The 12,054-nt window shown below is 31.1% G+C and overlaps 1 protein-coding gene across 2 annotated transcripts; it reads right to left on the reverse strand.

Annotated features, from left to right (window-relative positions):
* Positions 1 to 2,105: 2,105 nt before the first annotated feature.
* On the reverse strand, positions 2,106 to 9,292 carry LOC124820084 (uncharacterized). Of its 2 annotated transcripts, none has more exons than XM_088116416.1 (6): positions 9,075 to 9,292; positions 6,531 to 8,305; positions 6,156 to 6,407; positions 5,477 to 5,557; positions 2,969 to 3,583; positions 2,106 to 2,339 (listed from the first exon to the last, which is right to left on the reverse strand). In XM_088116416.1, the coding sequence occupies exons 2-6, from the start codon at positions 7,806 to 7,808 to the stop codon at positions 2,286 to 2,288; spliced, it is 2,280 nt and encodes a 759-aa protein (XP_087972542.1). In that variant the 5' UTR covers positions 7,809 to 8,305; positions 9,075 to 9,292; the 3' UTR covers positions 2,106 to 2,285. The 2 variants fall into 2 exon arrangements, with proteins under 2 accessions (XP_087972542.1, XP_047147670.1); XM_047291714.2 differs by having other exon boundaries at positions 9,025 to 9,292.
* Positions 9,293 to 12,054: the final 2,762 nt, after the last annotated feature.

A 12,054-nucleotide genomic window follows, 5' to 3' on the forward strand; every position in this document is an offset into this window, starting at 1 on the left:
GTGATTATGGAATGAGGGAAAAGGACAAAAGAGTGGCAGTGGGAAAGAATAAGAAAACAAAAAACGTTTATATATTCCTTTTATTGCATTGAGACATGTTATTCTTATAAGAACTTCTCCCCTTTCAAATTGTTTTGCTTTCACCTTTGTTTTTTTCCTCCATTATGATATCCTACACTGGCCTGGGTAGTAAACTAAAACATGTTTACATTATATCATCTTATCAGTATTCAATCACATAATTGATTAAGACAATAATTAATAACAACATGAAAACTATAATTTAATAACTTATAATAATAAAGATAATTTTATCACGTTATAAATATATTATTTTTTAATTCTTTTAAATGGACTTTGTTTATTAAATCTTCAAAAGTTTTTTCATCGTTTCTCTTCATTTTTCATTCTCTTCTCATTAATCTAAACTTTGATAAAACATAAATATGAAAAAAGTATTTTTTGAAATCTTATGTTACATATTTATTAATTATTAGGTTTAATATCACTTTTTTTCTTTTTTTAATTGATTTTGTTATACGTGATATTGTGTTCCATTATGATATTGTGTTCAATTTTGTCTTTTTTCATAATATTGTCTAAATATTTAATGACATATTATCACTATATGCCACATGTCAATTTGTGATTTCTTTTAATTTTTTTAATTCTTTTTAAAAATTAATAATTATTTTAGATTTTTTTCTTAATTTAGAAGAAGTTATTCAAATATTAAGTGAATATTATGCCACGTAGCAATATCAGTGTTATGTGTCAGTCAATGTCAGTGTTATGTGTCAAGTGTTATTATCATGTGTCAGTGTCTTATATTCAATTCATTCTTAATTTTCATTAATTTTGTTCAATTTATTACCAATTTTTATTAATTTTGTTTAATTTAGTCATAATTTTGTCCCTCTTTAAATTGAGATTGAATTTATTTTTTATTAAAATTCACATTTTTATTAAATATTTTTTCATCATTTTTAAACCAACTCTAACTATATTATTAGAATATATTATTAAATTTATGTTTTATTTCTTTTACATAAAAAAATTAAGATTAGAGTTAGTTTAAAAATAATAAAAAATTTATCTTCTAATTTTAAAAATAATAATGAATTTTCATTTAAATTTTAAAAATAAATTAGAATTTTCATTCTAAGTATTGAATTAAATTAGAGTATTTCTTCTAATTTTAAAAATATTAAAGAATTTATTTTATAATTTTAAAAGCAATGGCAAAGTTTTTTTTTCTAATTTTACAAATAATGAAAAAAATTTCTTCTAATTTTAAAAATAATGAAAAATTTTTGCTTTCGATTTTAATAATAATGAAAATGTTTTCTTTTAATTTTAAAAATGATGAAGAATTCTTTATCTAATTTAAAAAATAACGAAGAGTTTTCCTCTCAAATTTAAAATATGAATGGAATAAAATGAACAAAATTTGAGATTGAACTAAAAAAAAATAAAAACTAAGAATGGAATACACATATACTAACGTGGCCGTAACACCAAGATTGTCCCATAACACAATATTGACTTTGACTTAAAATGTGAATAAAAAAAGTTGATAAAAAATTAAAATAATCACCAACTAACACATGACAATAATTTAAACGATATTATAAAAAAAAAAACAAATTAAATATAAATTACGATCATTCTGAAAAAATTAAATCTCACATTAAACAAAATTAACGACTGAAAATAAGGAAAAAAAATTATATGAAGCCTAATTATTGTAGCAAAACCACAAAACTCGTGTATATCAAACTACTACACTTTTAAAATCCATTCTATTATTAAATAATCAACAAGTATAACTTGTATCTCCTGCAGTGCACTGATATTTTAAAGAAACCAAATAATTTAGAATCAGCGACCAAAAAATCAATAATAACTAGAAAAAACGTAGGTATAACAAAAGAAAAATTCGCTAATCTCACTAATTTTTTCAAGAGTCCAAGTTTGATTGTAACCATTTACCACACGCAGTTCTTAGAAAGCTGCTCTGGGTCTGTAATATAATTCAAAGGGTAATCAAGTTCCACAATGCACATCATCAACTTTTAATGGTAATTGTATAATTAGGTCAGGAATTGAAAATAGTTAACCCATTAAATTATTGAAATTGTTTTAGTATTTACATGAGGAAAAGGGTTAGTGCTATTTTTCCAGAAGACATGACTCGAGTGGAGAGAAACTTGTGATTATGTACAAGAGGGTCAGCGAAAGCAGCATGCTTTTTTCTTTTTCTTTTTTTGAGGTAAACTAGTATTTCAGTTGATGTCAAAGTACCTTGGATCTTCAGGGAAATGGTATTCCACATTCAACTGCCAAACAAACCACAACAGGACTTGTCACATACTACGCAGAGCAAGAAATGCAAACATAGATTCCAAATTGCACAACACACAAACCAAGACATCAATCATATTCTTCCTGCAACAGAATTCTTTTCAACCTTATAGATAAAAGGGAAATGATTAGACATTTTTAATGAATTTAACATCCTAGCATGGGTTTCAATCAACATCATGGGACAAGGATTCAAATTTATATGCCTCCTAGAAAACATGACCACTCACATTAACAAGCCAGATTGGTCATCATTGATGAGCATAAGCCTTTTTTGATATGTTAAGCTTACAAAACTGAGTTTGTGACCCTTTTAGCTCTTTTTAACTTATTCATAAGCCACTTAGAAAAGTTTAACCAAACACTTTCTTGAAGCAATTTCCATGTGTCAAGTTTGAGCAACAAACATAACACCCAAGAAGTACAAGGATGCAAAGAATCGCTCTAAATGTAAAGATAACAAAGAACAAAACACAAGAATAGTAACAATAAAAATGAACCAGAAAAAAAAAAGTTGAAAAAGTTTTCCACACAAGCAATCTGAAGCCATATTGCTGCTTTTCCACACAATCAAGTAACAGAACCACAAGACATATGCACATACCTTGCCCTCATCAGCATCTGAATGACGTTGAGGGAACACAACCCTCAAATCATTACATAAGTAGAATCTTCGTTCACCTTCCATGTTTAATCCAGATTTTTCTTTAAGAGAAGCATGTTTGCTTTTTTGAGCAGATCTATTGGTCTTCTTAGGAAAAGGGCAAATAAAGCGTAGGTGGAGTGCATAGCGAAGTGGACCACCACTACTAGAATTGTCCTTCACCTTTGAACAGGAATTTGGTGATTTCCTTGATCCATCACATGTTTTATCCCAACAATCCTTTCTTTCATTCCTCTCACATTTATCAGCAATATATTCATAGTCAGGCTTTGCTGCAGAAGGGACTCCAACCAGTTTTGTGTTTGAAGACTCCTCTTTGTTCATTAAACTCAACAAGCTACAACCCTTTCCATTTCCCTGATTAGTAGATTTCGTCTTATTTACAACATTAACTGCATCTCCATGCATCACTTCTCCTTCACATGCAATGTCATCATTCTTTTGCATTGGTGCAATCCCCTTATCAATCCAACTTCCAAAACCAGGTGATCTCTGTTTCAACTGAGGGGAAATGGACCCGGAAGATTCAAGGGTCACTTTCTGGCGCAAGAATGTCTACACCATATATAACAAGAAATCAGAAACTGATAAGTAAATAACACATAGGTTTGAAATATAACTCAAAGACCACTCATAAATTTGGAATCATAAATCAAATGTATGTTTTATCAGAGGAGATACATGAACCTGATTAAACGTGAGTACCATCATGGAATATGAAAAATTATCAAGAATTCAATTTTACAATGACAAAAACGTTGACAAGTGAAAACAATATCAACATTCTGTAAAAGCAGGAATTGTAAAAACATTTTCTCAAACAAAAGTCCTCTGAGCTGTATTTGAATATCTTATAGTGAGTGAGTGGAATAAAATAGAATCAGAGTGGAAAAATTTACGGACAAAATTTACACTTTATATAACAGTTATAATTAGTGTTATTCTCCAATCAAATTTGGAGTTTCACTTTAGTAATTACCATTATATTAAATGAATAGTATCTAAGTTTGTCCTAAACTTACCCAGCCATTATTTGCATGATGGAATGAATAAAAAGGGTTTCATCTCATACCTCCAAATTGAAGGTGAAGAAGGGCATGGAATGGAAAATAAAGGATGAGGATGAAAAGTAACATTTTTCATAATTACTTGAGCGTTTGTATGAATTTGCACAGAGGGCCAGAGGAAATGAAGAGAAAGACAGAAGCAGGGTGGTTGGACGGTTAAAGGTGAGAGAAAAGTGAGAAAATCGAGAGAGGGACCAACATAATCAGAATCCGTGCAAGATTGTGAAGAAAAGCATAGAAAGTGAGAACAACCATAACATAATCAGTTAATTGATTATGATGTACTCTTTTAACTATAATTCACATTAAAACAACCGCTTAATCAATTATGGGGTCATTTAATCCATGATAGATTTTATTTTTGTTTTTATTCAAATATATTTTTAATACAATGAATGAATAAAATAACACTAACAATGATAAATGAATAATAAAAATATTTTCTCTTCAGCCAAAAACTTTCATTTCCACTCTACTTCTCACCTATTTCTCTTCCTTTCTCTTCTCCATTCTTCCCTTTCCACCAAACAAAGCATAAGAGAAACTTTAAGAATTCAAATTGGTTCCAGAAAGGATTTATCATCATTGGGGGACCAATTGGATGTTACCAACAAATGGAGGATCAATGTAATGTAATGTTTAGAGGAAAAAAATGGGCATTTTCTCTTTAAAAGAAATCTAAAGTGGTTTTATATTGATTTTGTTCAATAAATACTTGCCATAAGTATGTACTTAAACAAGAAGCATTCTATGAACTACAGATAGGTATCCATAGCCCCAGCTAATGTGGAGAAGTTAAGTATTAATAACCCCTAGCCTCCCATTTCAAATCATCCTCATTTACACTATAATTAATAGATTTCTACATTTGAGCATCTCATACAACTACACATAATAACCAGATGCACCCAAAAGAAGAGCATCCAGATGTAGCAGGACATGCTGGGTACCACTAAGTTTCAACTTACAAGCTAACCCCCACAGATCTATCGAGACCCAGTAGAAAAACCATAGAAAAAAGACAATTGGATGTTAGAGTATTTTCTCTCCTCTGTTCCAGCACTTCATTTGAGTATTTCAACGATGATAATACTGTCTAATGCGGCTGATGGTTGATTTACAAATAAATCTTATAATCAGGTTCTAATTTTCTTTTTCTTTTGAATTAAGGCAGGTCACCTTCTTGAGGAAGCCACCCTGCCCACAAATATTTAAGTGGGCAGTTTCTTGGGTTACCACCTCTACACATCTCTCATACAGTGACAACACTGATCTCAACAAAGTTAAAAGCTAAAATTAGCCATGTCAACAATTATGCCATTGGGGAGCAAAATGTCCAAATCAATTGAGCAATAGATTCAACCAGACTGATAAATCTTACTTTGGTACCAACTGGCATGTCACTCAAATCATAGTTGCAAAAGAAAGTATGAAGGGGAGTCTTTTCTGGATTGCTTAGCACCTGCACAGAGCAATCAAATGTAAGGCTTTTGCTGTGCACAAAAAGATGCAAATCTGCACAAATATCATGAAAGTAGAAACTCAAAAATGGAATATGTAAGCAATATTGAAAAATGAGAAGAGAAGAACGAGAATAATTGAAGCACAGCTTATATATTTGTTTGTTTGTAGGAATTTGAGAAGGAGTAAAGCAGACAAAGCACCGAAGTCCATTCCAATTACATCAATCGTTTATCTTTCCTTCCACCTAAAACATTCTCACTCACATCATGGCACAAATGAAGAAATGCATATTATATATATATATATATATATATATATATATATATATATATATATATATATATATATAATGAAAGAAATCAGTACCTTCTCAATGATTGAGAAGATAAAACATCCATTGACTGTGTATCCCAACCCCCTCTATTGATAGTTCCATACACAACTTTTTATTAACAGTACATCTGTTTTCTCCCTTAATGTTAAGGGTACCACAATATTCCCTGCTTGTATAAATTGAAGCCTCTAATAGGTTCATCAGGAAAAGGCACTCAGATACAGGGGTTAAAACTTATAAATTGAAACAAGTATATCAATACCAGTTGAATCCGTCCCTTCACTGGTATACGCAATCGGCTTTTTACAAGTTGTGAATCATCATTTCTGAGCCCTGGTTTTAGAAATTGGCCTCCAAACTTGCTTGAAGAGGAATTTCCTGCAAGATCTATTGATGCATAATATAGCAAATAGCAATCTCCATCCACGCTAGTAACAGAAAATGGAAGCTTCTGTGATTTAGGAGAAAAGCTTCCACCAGTAATGCTTAGCACAGCAAGAAAACCATCAATTTTCTACATGAAATAAACACAAAAGCAAACAAACCACAGGTCAGTTTACTAAAACTTTACACTGCACTGAAGTTTAGAATCATGAACAAGATCAATTACAGTTTTGTAATTAGCATAGATCCAGACCTTACTACAGTTTCCAGATAAGAATCGTCCAGATAAAAGAGACTCCTCAAATGAACCAACTAAAGATCTCCTGACCGAAAGCCCACTCAAACTTCTAGTAAATCTCATGGAGTGAGAGGTGGGACCTGATTCTCGAGATAGTGACCAACTCATGTCCCCAATATCATCCAGAGAAGATGGACAGAAATCTTTGCATAAGAATTCAACAGCATCAAAAGATTTACATGCAACTCCGGAACCATCATCCTTATGATTTAACATAAGGCATGTGTTAGAATTGTCAAGTGATTTTTCTATGCTCCGTGCAGTTATATTGCAATTCTTTATCTCTTCCACAACTTTCCTACATCCACCAATAGCTTTTATCCTTTCAGAAAATTTAGGACCAAGTGGTGACATAGAAAGAGGAGAGCTCACGCTTTTAGGAGACACAGATAATATGCCACTTTGAGGCCTAATCTGACTTGATTCACTAAAGTGATCAATTCCTGCTGTGGGTGAACTACAATGAGACAGTAGTCCTGTATTTTCCTTCAAAGGATCATCAGATTGGAAAAAAGATTCTGTACTGTGCGGCTCAGTTTTTTGCTCAAAGCAACTTCTCAAGGACCAAGAAGACATTGTAGTGATTTTACTTCCAATATTTGCCTTCTTATTATCTTGTGCCATAGAATTGCTAACATTATCATTCCTTACAAGGGGGTCGACCGCATTATTTCGGCGGCCAATGTCAAGGGGATCACCTTTAAAATGGCTTGGGGAGAGCATACTGCTCAGTGGAGATAAAAGTCGCTTCCTGGCCAATGAACTAGCAGAATCAGTGTCATTGGATGGGAAATTAGTAAAAGCAGAAGAATGAAGATTTGCAGCTGGAACATCAGCCAAACCATCTATTGAAGTATTAGTTCTGCCTGATTCAAAACCAACAACCCTTGAAGCAGGAATGTGAACATTGCGTCCAGTTTTTGAAGCAAAAGGAGTACTTCTATCCGTTGAACCAATCTTCAAACTGTGGACATTTGAAGCAACTTCCATGGCTCCTCTATAAAACGTACTATCAGAAACATTTGAAGTTTCTAATGAGGCATTCTTCGGGAAATCGTGAAAAGAAGATCCTCGAGTACATGCAGCCAACCCACCTGTGTTAACAGATACACTGTTCATGCTGCTTATAGCAGAGGGGCTCACATCAGAAAACTGAGGTGAGCTGTTTAAAGCTGCCCCCATAAGTGCAACCTTTTCAGCAGATTCATTTCGGGGTAACTGGGGCAAGCCCATCACAGATATTCAATTCAGTAACGTGGATCTTAAGATCTTCTTGAAGAGATAAAAAATTACTTTGAAATTACCAATGTGATCCCTCGGGAAGGTCTCAAATGATCATTTCACTGTTTCCACTACTAACAGACGATCATGGCATGACATTCAACCATCAACTAAGAACTACAGTCCTAGCCTCCATCCTAACCAATTATACTATTCAATCACACATGCTAACCTCCTAGATCCTACAACTACAACTGGAATCGGATAATCCAAATCAATTAATTGAAAACCTATAAGAAATTCCAAGTTCCAACTATGTCATGTATCCATCAGCGGCATCCACATTTGGTACATTGCAATCATCATTTCCTTAGCAGGGCATGTGGAGAAAGTCCAGGACATCAGGATATACATCCAAGAACTGCAACATGAACATATCTCTCGACCTCCATACTGGCAGCAGATGAATCCCAAACAATTCATGGTACATAACAATTCAGTTTCTATGCCTGATACAAAATTTTATCAAATACATGAGATCCCTCGGCAAGCAAAGCCACAAGAAACAACAACTAAAAACACATATACATAGCTCGTGATCTTCTCAAGCTCACCACTCCATTGACCACATTACATGTTCATCTTTATTTTTACTTAACAAAAGAGTCATATTAAAAAAAAAACTAACTTCATTTGTTAATCCTTGGGAGAAGACTGGACTGAATTTCATCTATCACAATAGGGTGGTAAGGAAACTGAGAGAAAATAAAGTTGAAAATACATCAGATAAAAACAAATAATAAAAGTTTAATAAATCATCCACCTGAGCCTATTTTCAAGCTGAACTAAGAGTAATCAATGCCCATAGACAGAAGGTTTCTTCAGGAAATATCAACATGAAAAGAAAAAAGAAAATCTTTTACCAAAAGAAAATAAAAATGCAGACTTGCGATACACACATTCACCGAAAACCCACAAAGCTTTTGTGTTGTCATCTCCCACAAGCAACTTGTTATTTTATTTAAAAAAATATATATTATATTTTATTCTTTTTAAGCTGTTCTAGAGAAGAACCTTACAGAACAGAAACCCCCAAAATACAGTTTTTTGATACCCCATAAACCCCAAAAGAACAAATAAAAAATAAAAATAAACTGAGAAAAATCAAACCCAAGTCCAAAAAGATCAAGATGATCAAGATAGAAAATAAAAAAAGCAAAAAACGCACCAATGAAGGCTGATAACAGATGAGTTCAAGAGATAAATCATATCAATAACCTTCTGCAATTCCACCTATAGATCAAATGATAATAAGAATCACCCCAGAGAAATAAAAGATTAAGCAGAAGGGTGTCCCAAAAAATGAAAAAGAGATCTTTTCGTAATAGGAATTGCAGAAGGTGAAAACGAAGATGGGAAGGGGGTGTTAGGTGTTGGATTTGGGGTGTGGAGTTGAAGGAAGACCCATGTGTGTGTGTCCACAACAGCCTGAGACTCTGTCTCATCCCATGTTTATGTTTATAAATACCAAAATTCACAAAATTCACAAAGTTTAGCCTCATCCTTTCCACCGCAGCCATAAGCATGTTTTACCTTAACCAAAGTTATGTAATTATATCATGAAAAAATATTGTGAAAAAATAACTTTAAGCACATCTTTTCTTCTCACATAAATAAAAAAAAATTGAGTGAAAACAACATTGTACTGAATTGGAATTAGAATAAATAATACAACATGAAAGAGTTTATGTAATAGGATCAATTTTTGTAAAGAGAAAAGAAAGGCAATGTTCAATAACTAATCAAATAATTTTACATTTAAAGGAAAAAGAAATTAAGTTGCAACTGTTAAAATTTATTAGGGAATGTGCCTTACTCTAATAATCAAATAGTTTTTTCCCACATATTTTTTTTTAAAAAAAACTATTATTTAAAACTTCCAAACATATGCATAATTGAAAAATGACTAAGATACCTAATAGCTAATATCGATAATACATAGATAATACACACTATATCAGTGTCATTTTTTCACATCAACTTTTAATTACAGTAAATTATATTTATATTTTGTTTTTATTTTTACTTTAATTACTTTAAAAAATGACTTTTGATGGTTTAATAATGTATATTTTTATTGAAATATATATATATATATATATATATATATATATATATATATATATATATATATTTCTATAAAGCAAATGAAACAGTTTTATCAAAAACTAAACTCTTTTAATTAATTTATATTAACACAAAGGTTTCATGTGTTATTTTGTGGCTATGGATTTTTTCGACTTTTTATTGAATATAATTTTTTATCTTATTTGATATTATTTTTTTGCCAGTTAGCTTTTGCAGCTTTTGTTTTTCAGTATTGACCCTTGAAGATCGCAGAAGTAGTTTTAGTTTCTAAAATTTGAAATTCTCTTTTAACTGATTTGATTTAATTTTCAATTTTGTTTTTTCTTTTCATTACAAAATATTCACATTCATAATTTAAGTGTTCAAATTATTTATTTTTAAGTGGAATCTAATAGAAGATTTACTATTTTTGTTAATGGTGAAAAGTACTCCGTAAGTTTTAAATTTAACTACGTCATTGATTAAGATTTTGTTACTATATTAAAAGAAAGATATTAATGATTAAAGTTGAACAAGTTGAAAGATTAAAATATTTTGAGGAGTCCAATCCAAATTGTCATCTCTTCCAATCCAAGAGGAGAATACCGGGGTTCTGTGAACTGAATTGGACTTTTAGTTTGCGTTTTACTTTTATTTTGTTTGTATTTTTTTTATCAATCATATTATTATTGTTGATGTTAGTTCGGTTCTTCTTTTACTTAACTTGTGATTAAATGAAGTAAATAAGGTTATAAAAGATAAGATGGGGTGAAGTAAAATTACACAATAAAATAAAATTATCATGTTATTTTATAAAACGTAATAAATAACAGAGAAAATAATATAAATTAACGTGTTTTTTTTATCTTTAATGATAATGATTTACCTTTTAATAAAATGGTATAAAATTTGATTTTTAACATCATTTATACATTTATATGTAACATTTCAACTCTTTTATCATTTAATCACTATCAAATTTATCACACTTTCAATATTACATTACATAGAAGTCAACTTAAAGAAAACTAATAAACTAATAAGACTGTATTTAAAATATCTAGATATAACTTATAATAACAAAAGATATCAAAAATCTTACATAATTATGAGATATTACACGAAACCAAGAATGTAATAGATCTTTATGAAAAGAAAGAAATTGAAACCGAAGGTCCTACCTTACACGTCTCAACTCCATATCTTCCTAGCACCTGCTCACAAGAGACATTCTCCTAAGCTTACACTATTAAGGTGATAATTGCAAAAGAGAAAACAAACACACACAAACATAAAAAGACAAAAGGGTAAGCAAATGTACAAAAAACAATCATATATCAGATTTATAGATTTAGGCATATAACACAAATAAAACAATCAATCCTAAGTCATACAATTTTTTCCCTCTAGATTTGACCATCCGGATACATGTATTGATGTCGCACTCTTAGGGGACCTGCCCCATCTGTGGTGAAACAATTTGCCCACATCAAACAACCACTGCATCAACTACCACACATTAAGATTAATTCGTCAAACATCTATGGTCAATACATGACCATCAAACTAGGGACATCTTACTAGTGTCCACGCCATACTCCACCCTTCTCTACTTGAGACTGGATGTGTATTCAAATCATCTTAATCATCCCTCATTTTGGAGCTAACCTACATCAATACATTATACAACAACACAACACAAGGATCTTTCCCATGGAATTTCTTTCACCACATACTTAAAACCAAACATAAAACCATCATTACCATTCACAAGACATTTATAAGCATCAAAGGATATACATAGCATCATAATACTTAACTTAAAACCAAACAAGAAATTAAAGCCAATAAAACAACATAAAAGACCAACATAGGGTACCTAGCAATTTTCTTCTAAGATAATCGATTATCTCACCTAATAATCGATTATCCCATAAAGCTCTTTATTCTAGAATAAATCTATACCTAAAATAATCGATTATCAAGTAAATAATTTATTATCCCTATCAATTTTTCATCTTTCCTTACAACAAACTTTGATTTTTGATTTGGTTGCCTCCTAAACCAATCCAAAAGACCAAATTGGTATCCTTGACACTATAATTGATTTGAAAACATGTTTATGACCAAA

Source organism: Vigna umbellata, chromosome 5 (assembly GCF_029865625.1).
Source record: "Vigna umbellata cultivar VRB3 chromosome 5, Vumbellata_1.0, whole genome shotgun sequence".
NCBI lineage: Eukaryota > Viridiplantae > Streptophyta > Magnoliopsida > Fabales > Fabaceae > Vigna > Vigna umbellata.